The sequence below is a fragment of the Aquarana catesbeiana genome, linkage group LG01, assembly GCF_042186555.1.
Source record: "Aquarana catesbeiana isolate 2022-GZ linkage group LG01, ASM4218655v1, whole genome shotgun sequence".
In the NCBI taxonomy this organism is placed as follows: Eukaryota; Metazoa; Chordata; class Amphibia; order Anura; family Ranidae; genus Aquarana; species Aquarana catesbeiana.
In genome coordinates this window covers 765,995,743-766,020,805 of record NC_133324.1, presented here as the reverse complement: position 1 = coordinate 766,020,805, position 25,063 = coordinate 765,995,743, and the positions used below count along the sequence as shown (strand labels likewise).

At 44.0% G+C, this 25,063-nt stretch overlaps 1 protein-coding gene across 2 annotated transcripts in view; it reads left to right on the top strand.

Moving 5' to 3' along the window:
- Window positions 1–25,063, top strand: part of LOC141113183 (probable ATP-dependent RNA helicase DDX60) — a 340,633-nt gene that overhangs the window by 82,156 nt on the left and 233,414 nt on the right. For both annotated transcript variants that reach the window (XM_073606131.1, XM_073606122.1), the window contains exons 11-13: window positions 1,831–1,933; window positions 22,443–22,549; window positions 24,321–24,490. In XM_073606131.1, coding sequence (XP_073462232.1) covers window positions 1,831–1,933; window positions 22,443–22,549; window positions 24,321–24,490 — 380 coding nt within the window. The remainder of the gene's footprint in view (window positions 1–1,830; window positions 1,934–22,442; window positions 22,550–24,320; window positions 24,491–25,063) is intronic.

Below are 25,063 nucleotides of genomic sequence, written 5' to 3'. Positions count from 1 at the left end.
AACGGACAGCCCCACTTATCATCCCAATCATCCCCCTGGAAGTTAGGGATTAATGGCATCCAACTGTCCCTACATTTGGTAAGTGCTTTCGGCCCTTCTATAAACAATTCCCTATAGACTTCAGACAGGGGCTAAATTGTGCTAAAAATGCATGCCGCAACTGTAAGTAATGGAAGAAATACCAGTTATGAAGGTGATATTTAGACTTTAGCTGGCCAAATGTAAAGAGTCTCCCCCCCCCACGATATCCTGTAATTGTCTGATGCCAACCCAGGCCCACAAGGCGGGTTCTGGAATTTCACCAAGCCTCAAACCATATTTGCTAATATCTTGCTAACTTAAACCAAACAATAGATTATACAAAGCTTTGCCTTGACCGTCTTGGTACACTCCTTGGATGTTTTCCAATGACTCCCCCAGAGCAACTTTGACCTGCTCTTGAATTGTCCCCTTAACCACCTCAGTCCCGGAAAATTTGGCTGCTTAATGACCAGGCCATTTTTTGCTATACGGCACTGTGTCGCTTTAACTGACAATTGCGCGGTCGTGCGACACTGTACCCAAACAAAATTTTTTTCCCACAAATAGAGCTTTCTTTTGGTGGTATTTGATCACCTCTGCGGTTTTAATTTTTTGCGCTATAAACAAACAAACGTGACAATTTTGAAAAAAAAAAACATTTTTTTTACTTTTTGCTATAATACATATACCAAACTTTTTTTTTTACTTTTTGCTATAATACATATACCAAAAAATATATAAAATTAAAAAAAATATTTTTTGTGCTATCAACAAAAGAAAAGCGACAATTTTGAAAAAAAGAACACAATATCTTTTACTTTTTGCTATAATAAATATCCCACATTTTTTTTCAAAAAAACAAATTTTTTCCTCAGTTTAGGCCGATGTGTATTCTTCTACATATTTTTGGTAAAAAAAAAATCACAATAAGCGTATATTGATTGGTTTTCGCAAAAGTTATAGAGTCTACAAAATAGGGGATAGATTTATGGCATTTTTATTATTATTTTTTTTTTACTAGTAATGGCGGCGATCTGCGATATTGTGGCAGACAAATTGGACACTTTTCAAACATTTTTGGGACCATTGACAATTATACAGCGATCAATGCTATAAAAATGCACTGATTACTGTATAAATGTCACTGGCTGTGTTCTAACTGTAGGGGGATGTGACTGTCTAGGTGGAGAGAGAGATAAGTGCTCATACTTAGTATGAACACACAATCTGTCTCTACTCCCTTGAAAGAACCGGGATTTGTGTGTTTACACACACAGATCCCGGTTCTGGCTCTGTCACGAGCGATCGCGGGTGCCCGGTGGTCATCGCACCTGCCGGGTACTCGCATCAGCTCCAGGCACACCTAGTGGCCAAAAGGAAAAGTGACGTAAGGGAACGTCGATTTGCCCAGCCGAGCCAACCTGCCACAGTAAAACTGCGGTGGTAGAGTTAATAACTCTATTTAAATAGTTTGAGTTAGTGGCTGGCTGCAGCTGGACATTCTTCTTGTAATTATTTTACACAAATCTGCTCCATTGTTAGCTTACTATTACATCTACTTTACATTGATAGTATTGGATTGCATCCTATGCAATAATTATTCATCCTCAATAAAAAAAAAATTTTTTTTTGAGAATTTAAAAATTCACTGTTTTTGAAAATAGCATAAAACCAATATTTCAGCATTTTTCATTTTGGTACTTACATTTAATTTGTTTAAATGTTGTTTATATCATTACAAAAGATATATAACTTTTTAAGTTACATTTTAATTTATATTTACTTCTGTCATTTATTTTTTCAATTAAGTGGACATGGAAAGAATACAGAGTTTGGGACTAATACCAGTGAGTTCTGATATAATTGATGACTATGCTGGGGACATTGTGAATGATTTAGCAGTGTTAACCAGGTACGAAACTATTTATATTTAAATGAAGTGTACACAAGTGTTTGGTATTCTTTATTAACTGTTCTCCCGTGTGGAACATAGTTAAATGATATCTAAAAACATGAAATAGTTGTTATGTTATTTACCTATTAAAGCAGTATTAAACCCAACAGCAAACATTTATTATATTGCAGTCTACCAATTCCTAGATGTGATGGCTGTATTAGTTTCTCTTTTTAGGCTTTTCTTCTATTTTCATCTGGTGATCCTGCCAGTAAGTCTATTTTCCTTTACAAGCTCAAGCTCTCCAGCAGAATGTATCATTCCTCCAGTTGTGTCTCACTAATACAGAAGGTGTGTTACTGGCCAGATCATCAAGTTAAAACAGGGAAAAAAGGCAAAGAAAACTGATTCATCCACTGCATCTAATGAATGCATAAAAATAAAACCAGCGCTTATATCAGTGGCGGCCCATAATGCAGGGCGCAGGGGCGCTGCCCCCCTATCCATGCATCTGACCCCCTAATCTACATGGGTGGTGCTGGACGAATGGATTCCAATGGGGTTTTTTTGTGATTAAAATCAGAGGCTCTAATAGGCTTCAAAAAAGGGTGGGCTCTGGGTGCATTGTTTCCTGCCCCCCAAAAAAATATACCACCACCCACCACTGGCGTATATAACTAATTAGCACAATCTTTATGCTTGCAGATGTATGGTACAGAGCTTCTTATAACAATTTAACATCCTGGTATGATCCTGCATGTGTAAGGGTCAGATAAAGTTCATATATCCCAAACAGGTGAATGGTGTCTTCTTCTCAAATAACGTCCAATACAATACTCCCAACGCACACGTTCCTGCACAAACGGCTGTATTTCAAATAAAATTGTCACCAGCACACCAGGATCTCCAAAAATCGGTCCAAAAACTTTAATCACATAGTGTCAAAAAAAGGCAAAAGCGAAGTTTGATCTCACATGCTTGAAGAAGGGGTCCTGCGTGGCTCCGAAACGTCGCTTTTGCCTTTTTCTGACACTATGTGATTAAAGTTTTTGGATCCATTTTTGGAGATCTTGGTGTGCTGGTGACATTTTATTTTCCTGACGCCTCCATGGCAGCACACGCTGGGTTGTGACTCCGCCCCCACAACCTGACAGGATTGGTTAGCTATAAGTTTGAAGGGGAGACACCCCGCTGCATTCTCTTTTTTATCCTCACCTGACAGATTGGGATAAGCAGCTTGCTCCTGTTGTCAAGATAAAGAAAAAGCCTCTTACCGCACTCGCCCCAGCAGGTTCAAGCCTCTCCTGTTTGGAAGTCCCTCCTGTACAGTCTCTAAAGGAGCTTCTATGGAGGGAACCCCCGGTCTGGTGGTCTCAGGGGGCGTCTGGACATCTGGCACAGTAAGCTTTAAAGAAGCTTCATATTTTTGCAGTGGTCTCCTTTTCCTTTTTGCCTGTACTTTGCCTGTAGCTTGTTTATGGTGTTTCTTCTGCTTAGGGGGATTGCTGGCACTTGCTGTCCACCGCTGTGGAACCGTCATGGCCGCCGAGGCCGCCTCCTCCACTCTGCAATTGGCCTCAGGGCCTAGTTCTGCCTTGGGAAGGTTATGCCCTTCTCCAAGATGGCGCCGAGGCGCTCGGGACGCTCTGCGCATGCGCGGGAGCGTCATTTTGCCGCGACGGCGGCGGCAGATTTAAAAACACAGGCATTTCTGTGTTTGTTGCTGAGCAGTATTACAAATACCTGAATGTTCACCGTGCGTTCAACTGCTTTGCCAAAAAAGGACTCAGCAAGACCAGGTAAGTCAATTTATTCGATTTAGCCTTTTTTTAAAAAAAAAAAAAAAAAGAAGAGTAAGATTTAAAAAAAAAATAAAAATTTTTTTCCTTTTCTCTTATTTTCCTTCAGTCTACACTGTCTTACTATCACTATGGAGACCACTGCCCGCGCAGACCACCATCAGCAAAGGAGGTAAGAGGCCATTCGTCATTGGTAAGTATTGAAGAAGGGGAGAGAAAAAAGAGAGCCAACCACTAACGCTGCGTTTTTGGCAGCCCCACCAGGTCAAGAGCCGCAAGTTCCAGGCGTGAGTGGAGATCAAGTCATGCGTCAAGCAAGAAGTCTCGCAGAAGCCGCTCAAGATCCTCTTCTCGCCACCGAAGACATAGCCGCTCACGTCACAGCCGCTCAAGACGCAGCCGCTCCCGTCACAGTCGGTCACACCGCAGACGGTCACCTTCATCACACCGCCAAAGCCGCCACACCCGTCACACCCGTCCTGCAGCAAACGCTTGCTGGGTATGCGGCGCACCAGCCTTGCCAGATAAGCTAGTCTGCAGATCCTGCTTTAATGAAGCAGCAAAGGACAAAGAGCTAGACGCAGCAATGGCTACGGAGCTCATAAGAGAATCTGTGCGGGAATCCATAAGGGAGACAACAGCACCACTAATCGATAGGCCTACGCCTAGCACATCGGTAGCGGATGACCGCCAACCCCAGGCATCAGAACCCTCCTCAGGAGATGAGGATCAGGACATGTCAGCAGGTTTTGATTTTTCCCTGGTACAGCCTTTCGCAAAGTCAGTCAAAGAAGCGATAGGCTGGGAAGAAGATAAAGAGGAACCGCAGAAAGTCCGGAAATATTTCCCAAATTTAAGGAAAGAACCAGAGAATTTCCCTTTTATAGGTGAACTGGAGGATCTAATTAAAGATGAGTGGGAAAGATCTGATAAGCGGTCCAGTCTCACCAACAGACTGACAAAAATGTATCCTCTGAAGGAGTCAAAAGTCAAATCATTGATGAACGCTCCAGTAGTCGACTCCTCCTTGATGCGTCTTGCACGGCATGTCACTCTGCCTATTGAAGACGCAGTTTCCTTTCGGGATGTTCTGGATCGGAAATTGGATCTAGAATTGAAGAAAGCATACTCCACTGCCGGGGGCGCGTGCAGACCAGCAATTACCACAGCAGCAGTGGCCAAAGCCATATCAGGTTGGGCAACCAAGGTGGAAAAAGATCTGCAAGACGGTACTGAAATAGACAAAATAATATCTTCTCTTCAGGAGATCAAGTTGGCAGGTGACTTCGTGGCAGAAGCTTCAGTGGATATTATAAGATCCTCGGCGAGATCAATGCTAGCCTCAGTCACGGCAAGAAGGGCCTTGTGGCTGAAACCATGGATGGCCGATACTGCATCCAAAACAAACTGGTGCAGAATTCCATATGATGGCTCAAACCTGTTCGGGTCTAAATTGGACACCGCTATTTCAAAGGTAACAGGAGGGAAGTCGGGATTAATTCTCTCAGATAGAAGACCCAAGGCCCAAAAGGGTTCCTTCTTCAGGCGCAACCTTCCTGAGAAATATAGGGAAGCTAGATCCTACCGTCCTGGTAGGGAGTTTAGAAGGGACTGGAAGAACACAAGACCTTCCTTCCTAAGGATGCAGAAGTACAAGCCTACCCCGGCAGGGGAGCAGCAGAAGTCTTTTTGAAGGTTCGCCTGCCCACTCAGTACAGGTGGGCGCCAGGCTCAAGGACTTCGCACAGATTTGGTCAAGCCATATAGAGGACCAGTGGACTCTTTCCACGATCAAATTTGGACACAAGTGGAAGTTTATGGGCAAAATTCCAAAAAATCACTTCCAATCAACAAGACTGCCATCTTCACTAGTCAAAAGGAAGTTACTATTAAAATATATAGTGGAATTGAAGGAGAAAGGGGCAATCCTGGAAGTTCCGTCAGATCAAAAGGGGAGGGGGTTCTATTCCCCACTATTTTTGATAAAGAAGAAGACCGGAGACTTACGTCCTGTATTGGATTTAAAAAATCTCAACAGGAACATAAAAACAGAGGCCTTCAAAATGGAGAGTCTGCAGTCTATACTTCTGGCAGTGAACCTGGGCGACTGGATGCTCTCAGTAGATTTATCAGACGCTTATCTACATATTCCAATTCATCCCGCCTTTCAAAAATTCCTCCGATTTGCCATCAACAAAAGCCACTTCCAATTTCAGTGCCTTCCTTTCGGCATCTCGTCGGCTCCCAGGACATTTACCAAGGTCCTTCTACCCTTGGTTGCATTCCTCAGGGAAAAGGGTCTGCGAGTCCACCATTATTTGGACGACATCCTGCTCTTGGCAGAGGATCAAGAAACCTTGCTATGCCATCAGAAGATCTTACTCACGACTCTCCAAGACTTCGGCTGGCTAGTCAACTGGAAAAAGAGCAGCTTACAACCTACTCAAAACATGGTATTCTTGGATCTGAACACCAAATTGAACATGGTACAACTTCCTCAGGAGAAGATTCAGCCTCTAGTACAGAAGATGTGGAGATTACTATCAGCAAGGCATCTTCCAGCCAGAATCTGCTTAAGTGTGCTAGGGTCTATGGCTGCAACCCTGCCCATGGTGCAATGGTCACAATGGCACATGAGAATCCTCCAAAACTCCTTTCTGAGGCAGTGGGATGGAGTATCGATGCGTCAGACCATTACTATCTCCAGACCAATGAAGCAATCAGTGTGGTGGTGGACACACTTGACCAACCTCAGGAAATACAAACTGATAGTTCCCCCAGATCCGATAATAGTCACCTCGGACGCCTGTCAGAGCGGCTGGGGAGCTCACTGTCAAGATCAAGCAGCGCAGGGCCGATGGCAGTTCCGGGGCCAGGATTTAGTATCGAATATACTGGAACTCAGAGCAGCCTTCCAGGCCCTCATGGCATTTGCACCAGTCCTCAGAGGGAAGAACGTGCTTATTCGGATGGACAACAAGGTGGCAGTATCCTACATCCAGAGGCAAGGGGGTACCAAGAGTCTCACATTGATGGAGGAAGTCCGCCCTATCTTGGAATGGGCACAGGCACACCTAGCAGATTTAAAAGCAATATATGTTCCTGCGGCACAGAACATGTTAGCCGATTACCTGAGTCGAGAAACTCTTTCGAACAACGAATGGTCCCTGAGTCTCCAGGCCTTTTCTCTTCTTACGGAGACATGGGGAGTACCAGAGATCGACTTAGCAGCTACTCCTGCGAATACGAAGTGTCGGAGGTTTCTGTCCAGAGCATCTTTCCCTTCAGCCGAAGGGATAGATTGTCTAATTCACCCCTGGAACTTCAAGTTGGGGTACATATTCCCGCCAACTCCGCTAATTGCGAGATTCCTGTCCAGGCTTCGGAGATCTTCAGCCACGGTAATCACGGTAATCCCTCTTTGGCCGAGAAGACCATGGTTCATGACCCTATTGCAGCTCAGCCTTCAACCTCCAATCCTCCTTCCGGTAACTCCGGATTTGCTATTTCAAGGCCAATTCCTACATCCAGCTCCAGAGAAACTGCATCTGACAGCATGGAAGTTGAAAGGGTTAGGTTAAGGGAACAAGGCTGCTCACAGGAAGTAATATCGACTTTGATGCAAGCCAGGAAGAGCACCACCAACACCACCTATACAAGAATTTGGAACCAATTCTTTAGAATGGCGCAGCAGAAGGGATGGGATCCTATTGCTCCAGAACCTTCTCAAATCCTAGAATTCCTCCAATCAGGAATCAACAAAGGTCTAAGTTCAAGTACCCTTAAGGTACAAGTATCTGCCTTGTCGGCCAAAACAGGCACCAGATGGGCATTACATCCGCTGGTTATCCAATTCCTGAGAGCCTGCCTGAAAATCAAACCTCCTAAGAAACCAGTTTTTCCATCATGGGATCTCTCAATAGTTCTTGAAGCCTTCACCAATCCTCCTTTTACTCCATCTGAATCAATATCTCTATGGGATCTGACTCTAAAACTATCCTTTCTCATTGCAATCACATCAGCAAAGAGGGTGTCTGAGATCCAAGCACTGATGGCATCAGAACCTTACTTGGTATTCTTTCCGGATAAGGTAGTACTAAGACCTTCAGACCACTTCATCCCGAAGGTAGCAACTTCCTTCCATTACAACCAAGATATTGTCTTACCATCCTTCACTAATGATCAGGGTGAACCTCATCCTCTGGATGTTAAAACTACCATCATTAGTTACCTGACGGCTACGAATTTTTTCAGAAAGACGGATACCCTCATGGTCATCCCACATGGAAACAGACGAGGTCAAGCGGCTACTTCACGTACTATCGCCTCCTGGTTAGTCAAGTCCATCAAGAAGGCATACTCCATGCGGCATATGGCAATTCCTGAAGGCATCAGGGCTCACTCGACCAGGGCAGTGGCTACCTCCTGGGCAGCGTATTGCAGGGTTTCACCGGAGACTATTTGCAAAGCAGCAACTTGGTCCTCCAGACATACTTTTATTTCTCACTATAGAGTAGATTCTGCTCACTTGGCTATGGCAGACTTCGGTAGATCCGTTGTTAGAGCCAATTCTTCCGCATTATAAGGAATAAATATTATTTTCTTGCACCCACCCGACTGGCGAGTTATTTCCCAGCGTGTGCTGCCATGGAGGCGTCAGGAAAACGGAAAATTGTATACTCACCTTTCCGTAATTTTCCTTTCCTGACGCCTTTCCATGGCAGCACACAGATTCCCACCCCGTTTTATGGTGATATATTTACAGAGAATGCAGCGGGGTGTCTCCCCTTCAAACTTATAGCTAACCAATCCTGTCAGGTTGTGGGGGCGGAGTCACAACCCAGCGTGTGCTGCCATGGAAAGGCGTCAGGAAAGGAAAATTACGGAAAGGTGAGTATACAATTTTCCGTTTTTCTTCTCAAATAATCCTCCTCAAAACTCCAGATTAGTGTCACCAAAAATAAATAAAAAGCTATATAGTGTAGTATATCCATACACACCATATGTTCAATACCTCTTATAATTTTGTGCTCACACATACAGCGGGTAAAATAAGTATTGAACACGTCACCATTTTTCTAGCTAAATATATTTTTAAAGGTGCTATTGACATGAAATTTTCACCACATGTCTGTAACAACCCATGAAATCCATAGATACAAAGAAACCAAAACAAATAAGTTCAGAAATTAAGTTATGTGTAATAAAATGGAATGACACTGGGAAAAAGTATTGAACACGCTAACTGAAATTTAGTCAAAATCCTTTGTTAGTAATGACTTCAAGATGCCTCTTGTATGGAGAAACTAGTGACATGCATTGGTCAGGTGTGATTTTGGCCTTTTCTTCCACACAAACAGTCTTCAAATAATGAAGGTTCCGTGGGCCTCTTCTATGAACTCTGATCTTTAGTTCTTTCCATGGATTTTCAATTGGATTCAAGTCATGTGATTGGCTGGGCCATTCTAGCCACTTTATTTTCTTTCTTTGAAACCAATTGAGCGTTTCCTTGGTTTTGTGTTTTGGGATCATTGTCTTGCTGAAATGTTCACCCTCGTTTCATCTTCATCATCCTGGTAGATGGCAGCAGATTTTTATCAAGAATGTTTTAGTACATTTTCCATTAAACCTTCCTGCAATTATATGAAGTTTGCCAGTATAGTATGCTGAAAAAGAGCCCCACACCATAATGTTCCCACCTCCAAACTTCACTGTTGGTATTGGGGTGTTTTTGGGGTGATGTGCAGTGCCATTTGACCTCCAAACATTGTGTATTATGGCATCCAAAGAGTTCAATTTTGATCTCATCTGACCAGACTATATTCTCCCAGTATTTCACAGGCTTGTCTAAATGTTGCGCAGCAAACTTTAAATGAGCTTCAACATGCTTTTTCTTCAGTAATGGAGTCTTGCGTGGTGAGCATGCATACAGGACATGGCAGTTGAGTACATTACTTTGAAACAATTGTACCTGCTAATTCCAGGTCTTTCTGAAGCTTCCCACAAGTGATCCTTGGCTCTTGGACAACTCTTTTGATAATTCTTTTCACTCTTCTGTCAGAAATCTTGTGAGGAGCATCTGGTCGTGCTTGGTTTATGGTGAAATGATGTTCTTTCCACTTCTGGATTATGGCCCCAATAGTGCTCACTGGAACATTCAGAGGTTTAGAAATCCTTCTGTAAACAATGCCATCAGTATATTTGGCAACAATAAGGTTGCAAAGGTCTTGCGAGAGCTCTTTGCTTTTACCCATCATGAGATGTTTGCTGTGTGACACCTTGGTAATGAGACACCTTTTTATGGGCCATCAGTTGGTACTGAACCAGCTGATATTAATTTGCACTGACAAGGGGCAGGATTGCTTTCTAATTACTGATATATTTCAACCGGTGTCTTGGTTCTCCATGCCTTTTTGCACCTCCCTTTCTTTGTCTGTTAAATACTTTTTCCCTGTGTGATTCCATTTTAATACACATAAAACTTAATTTCTGAACTTATTTGTTTTGGTTTCTTTGTATGTATGGATTGCATGGGTTGTTACTGACATGTGTTGAAAATTTCATGTCAATAGCACCTTTAGAAATATATTTACCTAGAAAAATGGTGACGTGTTCAATACTTATTTTTCCCGCTGTATGTGTAAACATGTAGATATTGTGCTTCGCCCAGTCCTTTTCACTCCTTTAGGTCCCCATGCCAAAATACTCTTTTTTTTAAATCAAAAAGGGTTTTTATTGAACATTTTAAGTAAATACATCTTCCAGTGTACAATTTTCTACATTTCAGTGTCATATTCATACAGTGTAAAGCATAGGTTCTTATAGTATTACTACATAGCCCTCTAATTTTCATTATACCATGTCAAAAGTATATTTAACTCCCAACATCCTTCCAATACGCATGTATTGTACCTCCTTTCCATTTTCATTAACTTATTTATCTAAGGACCCTGTAAGAGCCTTGTCATGACTAGTTCTCTCGGACTAAGTCCAGGCGTGTCTAACCAATTTGATCAAATGCGTTCAAACCTATGTGGGCAGCCTCTATGTTGATATATGTATTTTTCCATAATTAGAGTTTTACCCATATGTGTTATCCACATTTTGACAGAGGGCGGTACTGCAGACTTCCATGCCATTAGTATAAGTTTTCTAGCTTGAAATAGAGACCTGGAGAAAGCCACTTTAGTTTGTTCCTCTGGGATTACCTCATCCAAAACCCCCAACAAGCAGTGTATAGGATCTACCGGTACCGTCGTTTGGAACACTCCATTTAGTGTATTAATCACCTCGTGCCAGTACTGATGAAGCTTCGGACACCGCCACAGAAGATGTATAAGATCCGCACTGTGCTGCCGACATCGGCAGCACATGGGGTCTGCCACTCTGCCCATCCTGTGCAACTTGGATGGAGTGTAGTGCACTCTAAGTATTATATAAAGTTGGGACACTTTTTGCGCAACATTAAGGGAACACGTGGGTATGGCCTGTAGCGCTTCCTCCCATTGATCCTCAGTTATCTGACCCAGGTCCCTTCTCCATGCATCAATTGCCTTACATGGGTAGGCACCTAGGTACTTGGCAAGTAGCATCTGGTAACACATGGAAATAATCCCTTTAGTTACACTGGATGACTGCAACACATGGAACACTGGCGTGGGACAAAGTTCCCACTCACCTGCGTCTCCCTGCGCTGTAACTGCGTGCCGAAGCTGTATATATGGATAGTACATAGTGTCTGGGAGCCCAAATGTGTTCTGCAGTTCTGTAAAGGACATCAGTTTACCATGTTTAAATATGTGAGAAAGCATGGTCACTCTGTGGGCCTTCCATCTGGGCTCACACTGTAACTTAGCCAGCTCCACATAGGTGCGGTTTCCCCATATTGGGCTGTATTCTGTAAATCCCTGCACCCCTTGTATTTGTCTACTTTTGTTCCATATTTTCTGTACCAGGGATAGTGTCGGAGTTTTTTTGTTAGATTTCGCGAATATTTGTGCCTCTAGACCCAGAGGAATGGTCTCAGCGCCCGTAGCAAAAAGCATCAATCGCGCTGCTGAGCCCATTGGTTCTTGCGCCATAGATCCCACAAGGTGTTGCAACTGCGCCGCAATATAGTATAGCCAAGGGTTGGGGACCGCCAACCCTCCGCCATCTTTTGGATACTGCAACTGCTCTATCCGGACTCTGGGTGCTTTGTTGTGCCATAGCAGTCGTCGAAAAAGGGTATTGACTACTCTGAAAATTTTTAAATGTATCACTACTGGTGAGTTGTGAAGGAAATATAATAGCTGGGGCATTAAAATCATTTTAATGAGATTTGCCTTACCCGCTAGTGACATCTTTAAGTTGTTCCATGTGTTTATTTTGTCTCGAAAGCGGGATAGCAATGGGAATATGTTTAAAGAGCAGAAGTCCCCAACACATGGGGATATCTGGACGCCCAGGTATTTAAATCCAGTGGTGGTTGGAATGGGGCAAGAGTCAGGCAGACTCACATCCCGGCTCTCGTCTAGCATCATCAGGGCCGATTTAGACCAATTTATAGTCAGGCCCGAGAAATGACCAAATCGCTCTATTATATCCATTACCCCCAGCAGTGATTGACTAGTGTCTCCCAGGAATAGCAGCATGTCATCCGCATATAACATGAGCTTTTCATGCAAGTCACCATACCTGAATCCGACTATCCGTGGACTGTCCCTTATTTGAGCCGCCAGAGGTTCTATAGCGATCGCAAAGAGTAGGGGGGACAGCGGGCAACCCTGCCTCGTCCCCCTACCCAGAGCGAAAGCGTCTGACATCCTGTTCGCTATTCTAATGTTGGCCTGAGGGGCTGCATACAGCAGTTTTGTCCATGCCACAAACCGCCTTCCAAAGCCAAACCTGTCCAGTGTCGCCCATAAGTATCTCCAGCTAACGCTGTCAAACGCCTTATTGGCGTCTAAGGATAAAAGAGCTCTGTGTCCCTCATTGTCAGCCTGTATTTGCATATTCAAATATAGCCTCCGAAGGTTTGTAGCTGTGGACTTCTGCGGCATAAAGCCAGCCTGGTCTGGGTGTATGATTGAGGATATTATGCCATTGACCCGAATTGCCAGGACCTTGGCAAGGATCTTTACATCGCTTTGGAGTAGGGATATGGGCCTATACGAACCCTGGTCTACAGGATCCTTCCCTGGCTTAAGCAGTAAAATCACATTTGCTCTGGTCATGGAATCCGGCAATCTACCCCTATCTAGGCTGGAATTGAAAACCTTTAGTAGTTCAGGCAACAATTTTTCTCCATACTGAGAGTATACCTCCATTGGGAGACCATCCTCCCCTGGCGCCTTACAGGTAGGGAAAGAACTCACCGCCACCTGGAGCTCCTCTATAGTTATTGGAGCGTCCAGTTGCCGTCTCGCCTCAACAGACAGTGTGGGTAGATTTATGTTAGCCATAAAAGCATTGAGATCATCATCTGAGTAGGTCTCTCTAGATTTGTATAGATCCCTATAAAAATTTGCCAGCTCAGAGATAATATCATCAGGAGCATTAACTATCTTGCCATTGGCAGCTCGTATGGCTCCTATAGCCGGTGATTGTTGTTGTGATTTTGCAATTTTTGCTAATAGGCGGCCCGTCCTTTCCCCCTCCTCACAAAATGCCAGTTTCGAAAAAAATCTCTTACGTTCTGCAGCGGAGGATCGCACGCGGTCTAAGGAATCCTGAGCCGCGATCCATGCCTCCCCTGCAGAGTCAGTGGGATCATTCACAAATGCCAACTCTAGTTGACTCACCAAGTCCTCCGCCTGCTCTAGCAGGACCGAGGTATTTTGTTTAACCACATTTATTTCCTGAATAAATAATCCTTTACAATATGCTTTAAGCTGTTCCCATTTATACAGGATATCTGTGTGCTGTCTATGTATTCTAAGAAATTTATGGATCTGAGCCTCTATCCGTTCATGCGAAGTAAATAGTTTAAGCCAGAAGGCATTTAGTTTCCATGGGGCCTTAGATAATAGACTGGAGGGTTGCGCATTCAGCCATATGACTAGTGGGGAATGATCAGACACCCCCCGTGAGTAGTACTCCACCCTCGAGGTGTATCCCACCATATCTGGAGTGCCGACACAGAGGTCTATACGGGACAGAGAGCCATGTGTCTTGGAGAAACATGAAAACTGTCTATGGTTTGGGTAACGAACCCGCCATAGGTCAGTCCACCCTATTTCCATTAAGAGACGGCTAAGGGCAGTTCCCCGACCTCCCCTGGGTGGAACCATAGGAGGGTGCCTGTCCATTCTAGGGTCCAGGCAGCAGTTAAAGTCTCCCATAATTAATATTGGAATGTCAGGTTTATTAGTCACATATGAAACCAGTAGCTGCAACACTTCCCTCGAGAACGGGGGTGGTATATATATAAATGCCAGAATCATGGTAATTGTATATATTTTGCAATGGAGAAATATAAATCTGCCGGATATGTCTATCAGAGAGTCTAGCTCTTGGTATGCTATGGCCTTGTGTATCAGTACACTTACTCCACGGGAAAAAGCAGAGTATGTGGAATGATATGCCTTCCCCACCCATGCATACTGCAGAAAGCTAACCGTATTGTCCTGCAGGTGGGTCTCCTGCAGGCCAGTGATGGCGGGGTGGATCCTGCGCATGACTGTAGATATCATTGTTCTCTTCAAAGGATCATTTACCCCCCGCACATTCCAAGACATTATAGGTGTGCTAGCCATACCAAATCATTATGAATTAATCTATGCATATAAAACATTCCTGCATCCTCATATACATTTCCCTTTACGCCCCTGATATGAACTGTGTTGAGTTCAGATGTGATCGTCACTTGACTTAGCACCTTATGGGCCATGTGAAAGAGTCCCGTACACAGGAGATGTAGTAGAAAACTGATAAACAAACATCTGCGCCACTGCGCTTTCCTGCGATTACGCTGTTGAATCGATAAGTGAGTTACAGTCAGTGTTCCTGTAATTTCTAACTTGGTGTAGTAAAAGATTCCCAACATCCGCAGGTTTTGATCATTAACCTTCAACTTTTTGCCAACAGGGCAAATATATCTGTGCCACAGCAACCTAAACAGTAGATTGAAAGCGCACATTGCACTGACATGCACGCCAAATAGGCGGTTAAACTTGTGAGTGTTCAAACACATATTGCAATTAAACTGCCATTCGCTGATGGTGAAATTTTTATCATGAGTCCACTTTGAACTTTGTAAGACTGCACAAGTGATGGGGCGCCCATCCTGCCCGATTAGTGTGGATTTGACTACGTCATCCGTCTCCATTTTCCCTTCGTGGTCTTCGGATGCCCTGCTCATTGCGGTCTAGCCAATCCGCTGCATCTTGAGCGTTTTCAAAGAAGTGATTTTGATCTCCTGCTGTAATGCGCAGCTTGGCCGGAAAAAGCATGGCGTACTTTAACTGTAGACGTTGCAACCTTTTCTTGACATCCATGAATTTAGACCTTTTTCGCTGCACTTCTGCGGAAAAGTCCGGGTAGAAGGATATTTTAACTCCATTAAAGTGTATTGCTCCCTTTTCTCTGGCCAATCGAAGCACCACCTCACGATCCCTGTAATTCAGGAGTCTGGCAAGCACTGACCTTGGGGGACTGCCGGGTGGAAGAGGACGCGGCGGCACCCGATGTGCCCTTTCCACCGCGTATAGGGGTGAGAACGCCTCTTTCCCAAAAATTTCCTGCAGCCAGCCTTCAACAAAATTAGTGGGGTCCCTGCCGCCAAAATACTCTTACCAAACTATTACAATCTTCAAATATCCATCGACAAATTTCTTTTTTCCTCCTCTCCGTCCAAGCATTCTGCTACTTCACCAGTCTTTGTGAAATACCAATTAAAAACAAAACATATATACAACAGTGTAATACTGTTATGTCAAATGAGATGCTATATAAATAATTGCGCTCACATATGTCAAATGTGCTCAAACGTATTAAAACATATCCCCCTGTGCACTCCCGTTGGCATGCTTCAATCCTCATGCTGACATACCTTAGCAAAATTCATGCATATATGTCACTGGACTTTCTCTTGCTAATATAACCTCCTTTTCCACTTTCGCGTATTCATATTCACTCCAGATTAGATATTGTCCTCCTTAAAGTGCAGAATAATCATGTAAAAGAAGCATAATACCAGCCATAGTACAGCAATATATGATACAAAAAAATCCTTTATTGCATACCAGAATGCTCACATGTATTGAAATGAATGAAAGACCAGAAACCAAGATGGTGGTTCGGGCACGTCCAGTTCTGCCATGACATCACTCTTCCGTGTTTCTTCCAGCAACTACGATACTCTTTCAGTGTAATTGACTGTTTGAATATACACAGAGCCGCCATCAGTAGGGTACAGCCCATACACTTGTAAGGGGCCCCAGCGTCTGGACAGGCCCGGCCAACTGACAGGGATGTGAGAAGGCAGGGGCAGGTGCAGAGGAGCTCTGTGGATGCTCCTGTATGTGTAAGTCAGCAGGCTGCTGCTCTGTCATTGAGCTGACAACGGGCTCTTTGCTGCCACCTCTGGCCATTTCCTGCATGTGCACCCCTCTGCATGTGGAAACAAGAGCTGGGACTAGGACCACCTTACAAGTAAGGGCTGTTGTGCAGGGGAGGGGGGCTGTGTGTGTGACTGTGTACATGCCTGTGTGTGTACATTTCTCTGTGTGTACATGTCTCTGCATGTGTACATGTCTGTGTGTGTACATGCCTTGTGTGTGTGTACATGCCTCTGTGTGTACATGCCTCTGTGTGTGTACATGCCTGTGAGTGTGTACATGCCTGTGAGTGTGTACATGCCTTGTGTGTGTACATGCCTATGTGTACATGTCTCTGTGTGTACACGTCTCTGTGTGTGTATATGTCTCTGTGTGTGTACATGTCTTGTGTGTGTACATGCCTATGTGTGTACATGTCTCTGTATGTGTACATTTCTTGTGTGTGTATACATGCCTGTGTGTGTGTACGTGCATGTCATTAGGGATAAGCCGAACACCCTCCTGTTCGGTTCGCAGCAGAACATGCGAACAGGCAAAAAATTAGGCAGAAAACACGAACACCGTTAAAGTCTATGGAGCACGAACATGAATAATCAAAAGTGCTCATTTTAAAGGCTTATAAAAAGTGTTTGGGGAGCTGGGTCCTGCCCCAGGGGACATGTATCAATGCAAACATTTTTTTTTTTAAACGGCCGTTTTTTTGGGAGCAGTGATTTTTTTAATGCTTAAAGTGAAACAATAAAAATGAAATATTCCTTTAAATATCTGGGGGGTGTCTATAGTATGCCTGTAAAGTGGCACATTTTTCCCTTGTTTAGAACAGTACCACATCAAAATGACATTTGTAAAGGAAAAATTGTCATTTAAAACTGATCGCAGCTGTAATGAATTGTCGGGTCTCAACAATATAGATAAAACTCATTGAAAAAAAGAGCATGGGATCCCCCCCAGTCCATTACCGGGCCCTTTAGGTCTGGTATGAATATCAAGGGGAACCCCGAACCAAAATGTAAAAAAAAAAATGCTTGGGGGTCCCCCTAAAATCCATACCAGGCTCTTCGGCTCTGATATGGAAATTAAAGAGAACCCTGTGCCAAATTTTTTTTAAAAATGGTGTAGGGGTCCCCCCCAAATCCATACCAGACCCTTATCCGAGCACGCAACCTGGCAGGCCGCAGTAAAATAGGGGGGGACGAGAGAGCGACCCTCCCCCCTCCTGAACCATACCAGGCCACATGCCCTCAACATGGGGAGGGTGCTTTGGGGTAGCCCCCCAAAGCACCTTGTCCCCATGTTGATGGAGACAAGGGCCTCATCAGCACAACCCTTGCCTGGTGGTTGTGAGGGTCTGCGGGCGGGGGGCTGATCAGAATCTGGAAGCCCCCTTTAACAAGGGGACCCCCAGATCCCAGCCTCCCTCCCTGTGTGAAATGGTAATGGGGTACAAGTACAAGTGTCAAAATGTTAAAAACGACAAAACACAGCTTGGGACAAATCCTTTATTAAAAAATAAAAACATAAAAACATCCCACGATGTCCATTCATCTTCTTCTATCACGCCGCCTGGACCAAAAAAGAAAAAAAAAAAAACCCGCGACTGATCCGCCTCCATGGAAGGCTCCAGCCGTCTGACGCGTCTTCGCTTGTGACAGCTCTTATATAACTGAGGGCGGGGCGTACAGGTGTGAGGGGGCTGAGAGCGTACAGGTGTGAGGGGGGCTGAGAGCGTACAGGTGTGAGGGGGGCTGAGAGCGTACAGGTGTGAGGGGGCTGAGAGCCTACAGGTGTGAGGGGGGCTGAGAGCGCACAGGTGTGAGGGGGGCTGAGAGCGCACAGGTGTGAGGGGGGCTGAGAGCGCACAGGTGTGATGGGGGCTGAGAGCGCACAGGTGTGAGTGGGGCTGAGAGCGCACAGGTGTGAGTGGGGCTGAGAGCGTACAGGTGTGAGGGGGGCTGAGAGCGTACAGGTGTGAGGGGGGCTGAGAGCGTACAGGTGTGAGGGGGCTGAGAGCGTACAGGTGTGAGGGGGCTGAGAGCGTACAGGTGTGAGGGGGGCTGAGAGCGTACAGGTGTGAGGGGGCTGAGAGCATACAGGTGTGAGGGGGCTGAGAGCGTACAGGTGTGAGGGGGGGCCGAGAGCATACAGGTGTGAGGGGGCTGAGAGCATACAGGTGTGAGGGGGGGCTGAGAGCGTACAGGTGTGAGGGTTTCACACCTGTACGATACGGTCTCATCTGACCAGAGCACCTTCTTCCACATGTTTGCTGTGTCCCCCACATGGCTTCTCGCAAACAGCAAACTGGACTTTTTATGGCTTTCTTTCAACAATGGCTTTCTTCTTGCCACTCTTCCATAAAAGCCAGATTTGTGGAGTGCACAACTAATAGTTATCCTGTGGACAGATTCTCCCACCTGAGCTGTGGATCGCTGCAGCTCCTACAGAGTTTTCATGGGCCAGGTGCCATACTCTTTCCATTTTCAGATGACGGATTGAACAGGGCTCCGAGAGATGTTCAAAGCTTGGGATTTTTTTTTTATAACCTAACCCTGCTTTACACATCTCCACAACTTTATCCCTGACCCGTCTGGTGTGTTCCTTAGGCTTCATTCTGCTGTTTGTTCACTAAGGTTCTCTAACAAACCTCTAAAGGCTTCACAGAACAGCTGTAATTATACTGAGATTAAATTACACACAGATAGACTCTATTTACTAATTAGGTAACTACTGAAGGCAATCGGTTCCACTAGATTTTAGTGAATACAAATGCACGCCACACTTTTCAGATATTTGTAAAAAAAAATAGTAAACCATTTTTCATTTTTCCTCCACTTCACCATAATGTGCCACTTTGTGTTGGTCTATCACATAAAATCCCAATAAAATACATTTACGTTTTTGATTGTAACATGACAAAATTTAGAAAATTTTAAGGGGTATGAATACTTTTTCAAGGCACTGTATACTATAAGGTGAAAAGTTTGGGGACGACTGTCATATTCCATTTAAAACGCATAGTCATTATTATGTTGTCCCCTTCCCCACACCCTTGCGTTTATTACAGCCTTCACCCTCCTTGAAAGGCTTTCCACAAGACTTTGGGGCGTGTGTGTGGGAATTTGTGGCCAATTAGGTAAAATATAAAATAAAATTTGTGAGATCAGGTACTGATGTTTGAAGTAGTAAAGCATGAAGTAGTAAAGCAGACACCTTTGAACCGCAGTATTTTCAGTCTAGGGAGACGGTGAGGGAGACGGTGGTGTTAGACTAGCAGATTTACATGGCCTTGACTAAAAAAAATAAAGCAGAATTCTAGCTAACACTTTAGGTTAGGTTCACATCCATGCGGCTGCGCTTGATGCGTTTTTCAGTGTGTTTTGCTTTTTTAAAACCTAATTTTTTATGCATTTTTGCATGCCATTTTCATGCATTTAGCGCTTTTTAAATTTTTTTTTCTCTTTAACCGCTTGCCGACCAGCCGCTGTCATTATACAGCAGCAGGTCGGCATGTTCACGCAAACTGTCGTAGCTGTACGTGGGTCCCTTTAAACGAGATAGCAGGCACGCGCGCATGCGCTGCACTGCGGGGATGCTGATGCGTGTGGCTGGCGGCCGTGATGTCCACCGGCCAGGCACAATCTCGGGCACGAGAGCCAGAACAGGGACGTGTGTGTGTGTAAACACACAAATCCCTGTTCTGTGAGAAGAGGAGAGAGAGAGATTGTGTGTTCCTACTAGCTAGGAACAACGATCTGTCATCTCCTCTACTCAGTCCCATCTCCCTACAGTTAGAACACACACGAGGGAGCACAGTTAACCCCTTGATCACCCCCTAATGTTAACCCCTTCCCTGCCAGTGACATTTACACAGTAATCAGTGCATTTTTATAGCACTGATCGCTGTATAATTGTTAATGGTCCCAAAAAATGTGTCAAAAGTGTCCGATCTGTCCGCCATAATGTCACAGTCCCGATAAAAATCACCGCGATTACTAGTAAAAAAATAATAATAATAAAAAGACCATAAATCGTTCCCCTCATTTGTAGACGCTATAACTTTTGCACAAACCAATCAATATACGCTTATTGCGATTTTTATTACCAAAAATATGTAGAAGAATACATATCGGCCTAAACTGAGGATAAAATTAGCTTTTTTTAAAATAAATTGGGGATATTTATTATAGCAAAACTGCCCCCCGCCCCAAAGCACCTTGCCCCATGTTGATAAGGACAAGGGCCTCTTCCCGACAACCCTGGGCTGAGGTTGTCGGGGTCTGTGGGCAGGGGGTTTTATCGGAATCTGGAAGCCCCCTTTAATAAGGGGGCCCCCAGATCCCGGACCCCCCTATTTGAATGGGTATCGGGTACATCGAATCCCTACTCATTCACCCGAAAAAAGCAGTGAAATGTTATAAAAAAACAAGAGCTGGTTTTTAAAGAACTTTATTAAAATAAATCTCTGCCAGGTCTGCTTTGATGTCATGATGTCAACGATGTTGTCTGATGTATTTTATCTTCAATAAAGTCTTCACTTTTGCTTGAGTGCGATCAAACCTTTTCCTGTTCCAGTGGCTCCTATCCAGACTGGATCTGCACAGTGAGGTTGAAGCATGGGATTGCTCTCACCTGGAGCGGCTTGGCTTTGCTTTCTACCAAGCCCCGAGCTGTCTTCTCCCCGAGCTGTCTTCTCTTCGAGCTGTCTTCTCAGCTCTCCCAGTAATGTCTTCTTCCCGTGCTGATTTCTCCCCGAGCTGTCTTATCCCCGAGCTGTCTTCTCCCCGAACTGTCTTCTTCCCAAGCTGTCTTCTCCCCAAGCTGTCTTCTCCCCAAGCTGTCTTCCCCTTGTGCTGACTTTTCCTTGTGCTGTCTTCTTCCTTGCCAGCAGGTACCTGTTAAAAACAAAAAAGGCTGCTCTTCTTCTAAGGCTGTCTTCCTCAGTTGTGTTGTCACTCGCTGTCTGGCATCTCTTATATAGCCATGGGGCGTGGCCATCTGGTGATGTCACCCGAAGAGCCAGCCCCTTGTGACAACACATGTCAAGGAGCCCCCCACCCCAAAGCACCCATCCCTTCATGATGAGGGCATGTGGCCTTGTATGGTTCAGGAGGGGTGGCGGAGGGAACGCTCGCTCGTCCCCTCTCTTTCCTGACCTGCCGGGCTGCATGCTCGGATAAGAGTCTGGTATGGATTTTGGGGGGAACCCCACAACATTTTTTTTTTCAATTCAAATTTAAAATCCATACTAGACCCGAAGCCAGTTTTTTTTTCTTTTTAGCTGCCAATTTTTTTTTTACATTCAGCTGTCAGCTGATGACTCATCATTTCTTACGGATGCAGTGGCTGGCTTCCCGGCCCCCTCCTTAGCAAGCGTGTTTACAGTGTTTAAACAGAAAAATAAAAGACGAAAAAAACATCAAAAATCGCATCACAAACACAACATTTCTGTGATTCTATTGAAGTCTATTACACGTAAAATGCGGTAAAAAAGGCCCCGAGCCTTTCCGAAAATGCACCGGCTGCAAAACGCATAGGTGTGAATGTGTCCATAGGAAACCATGTTGAATGGACTGTAGTGCGTTTCTGCAAACTGCAAAACGCACTAAAAAACCCATAGGTGTGAACCTAGAGTTATAAGCAGTTACAGCAAACATTTTTTTCCCCTTTAGGATAAAGGTTTTACATGCAAGCTGACCATTGTAAGATCAACCCTAAAACTGCTAGTTTGTCTGGACAGCTTGGTTTGTTAAATAGCATAAGCGCACATTTATGTGTGCTTATGCGTGTTTAGGAGCGTTTATGCGTATTTGCATGTAAAAACAAAGAAAACTGCTTCTCCAGGAACGCATGACGGACATTTTTTTTTCACCCCTCAATGCTGAGCAAAAAAATGTGCTAACATGCCTGCATGTACATGGGCGCATTAGCATGCAGATGTGTTCAGAGGTGTGAAAAAAAAAAATCAAAAGCCCCTGAAAACAAATTTGAAATGAAACAGACTGGGAAAGACACAAGGTCACAATAACAAGAAAACGAATACAATCACTTAATTTAAGAATTGGTAAACTGCAATATGTTACATTTTTGTTTGGAGGTTTAATACCACTATTAACCTCTCATGTTAACTTAGAAGTGGTTACGCAATACTGATTTTCTTGTTTTAAATGTGTGTTTATTTCCTGCATTTGTTAGTGACGATCCGGCATTGGCATCACTTGTCCAAGCTAAACCATTTGATGAACTCACACACTGGCATTCCAGACGACCGCTCTCGGATGACTATGACAGAACAAAATGGGGTATTATTACAGCTGGGACTTGAAACTGGCACCATTTTATTGTTTTTCCCTCAGATCTGAGAAAAAACTTTGCATTATAGTATTGCTTACTTTGAGGCTAAAATGTGTTATTTCAATTTTAAATAGGCTGGATAGAGGTTAAAACCTTTTTCAACATTTTTTTTTCTGTGTTCCTGTTTGGGAGCTTTCTACTCCTCCCCGTCTATCTTACATATGTCAGACAGAACATTAAATAAGGGGTAATCTCAGTAACTGGGATACAGAAATCAATAAAAAAAATATATTGAGTTGATCTTTAAAGCTAACCTGTGTTTTATCAATGCAGTGCACCAAGTTTGCTTTAATACCACCTCCCCTCATTGCTCCATTCAGCTGCCAGAAGTAATTAAAAAAAAGCCCTGTGTACACTCCACGCTGCTCTAGTTGGAGTTTATAGGGATGAGAATTCTCTTCCTGCACCCCATGTGACAGTGCTAGGCCAATAACAAAGCATCAGTGCTGCCATATGAGTGGAAAAAAGTACTCCCTCTTACTTGGAAGTACTACTGCGTAATGTTTATGTACCACCAGGAAGAAGGGCATTAACCAATTACCCTCTGGAAGATCAGCGGGTGCCAGTGGTCATTGGCCAGCACCTGCTGATCGGCTTGTGCTGTGGCGAATCACCCTCCCCCTACCCAGAAGTTCTGGATTATGTACTAGGTTCATGATCCGGCACAGGAGAGCCACTCTGCCGCCGTGCTCATACATGAGGCGGTCAGCAAGTGGTTTTAAAGCAAACCTAATATTTTTTTCTGTATGGGCAAAGCACAGTTTTGCTTTAAAGTAGATTTTTTTGTTTTAAATATCACCACATAGGAAACACCAAAAAGATAACACTTACCCCTTCTGCATTGTACAGCAAGGTTGGGTGGGCACAGTCTCTACAGAGTTAACAGTTTTCTCTTAGGGTCGCTAGGGTCAGGATCCCTGTCCATGGACGGATTGTGTAAAATAATATTGCAGATTATGAAGGAAGCAATGTCCTGGCCAATGTTTTTGTGATTAAGGAATATTTAACACCTATGATGCATTTTGTGACAAAAAGTGTGTAACCCCGATTATCTTGATGGCTGGATGCAGAGCAATCAGCATGGAAAGACTGTCCATGGTTATCTCAGAGAGCCTGCTTTTTTCTACTCCAAGAACCACATGACCTAAAAACAAGTTGTAACCCTTCCCTATCCAAAACAAAAAAAAATGGCGGAAAATTCACTTGCTTCAATATTTTCATTGCTGCTTGAGACATTGTTTTTTCTTATTCGCTAAACTAACAACATTTACACTAAACATACAGAAATCAGTCTGTTTGCTGCTTAGTAATATTTATTACTTTAGAAGAACTCAACAGAGCTGGATAGATAGATAAATCTTTTGTGTAATTCTTTTAGTATGTTCGAGCTCCGTGCTCCTAACGACATATACACAGCAATGCCGGGCCAAAAATTGTCGGAAAACGGTTGGTTCACCAGGAACTGGCTGACTTTTTGGCCCATGTGTATAGCTGCCTGTCCGGAAGAAGCTGGGCTCACAACCATCTTCTGTCGAACTGGCACGCTTGAAAATCGCCAATGACTGCGAACGCTTATCGGTGTGTTCTGGAATGGGGGGCAGTCCTCCTGTCAGAACACAATAGCTTAGTGGGGAGATCGCTGCCATAACATCGATTGTGTTAGTACAGCGATCTGTCAGGTTTCTTTTTTCGTTACCTAATTTTTATTTATTTTAACAGAGCCAATTAAGGATGCTTATGCCCTTAGAAGCTATCAGAGATTCCAGACTTTTCAACGATTTTATGGAAAATCCTTAGGCATGAGTATGTCTAAACAGATTGTATTGAAAAGTTTCACTGAAATCAATCAGAAAATTCACAAGGCTCATGGACAGAAAAAAGAAACAAAGGTAATTAGGTTTGCCTTCTTTATGTGGTTACAGTTAAGTATCATAGTGCATCTCTACTGTTCAAAGAGTAAAAAGGAGTAAAAAGAGGTAGGAAAAGGAGATGGGCACTGTGGTCCTCCTATTTACCTATCACTGTTGCAGCACTTTTAGATAGATCTATGAAAGGGTTAAGCTGGCTATTGACAGTATAAGAAAGTTGAATGTTCAGGCATCATTTAAAGAGGAATTAAACTCTACTTCTGCCTTTTACCTATAGGTAAGCCTATAATAAGGCTTACCTATAGGTAGTGTAAATATCTCCTAAATGTGCATATATTTACTGTACAAGCAGCCAGTGACATCACTGGAGCATGCACTCTGAAGGAACGGCCGCCCGTGCCATTTCTTCAGAGCCCTGTGTCGTGTTGCATACTAGCTCATGCCCTTGTCTTACAGGTTTTTTTTTGGTTTTCCTTTTTTATAAGAGTTTACAACCTCTTTAACCACCTGTAACACCCTGCTAGATGCTAGGATGTCAGGGAAATGTAGTTTTTTTGGCTCCTCTGTAATCATTGGAGCAGCTTTTGATTTCTT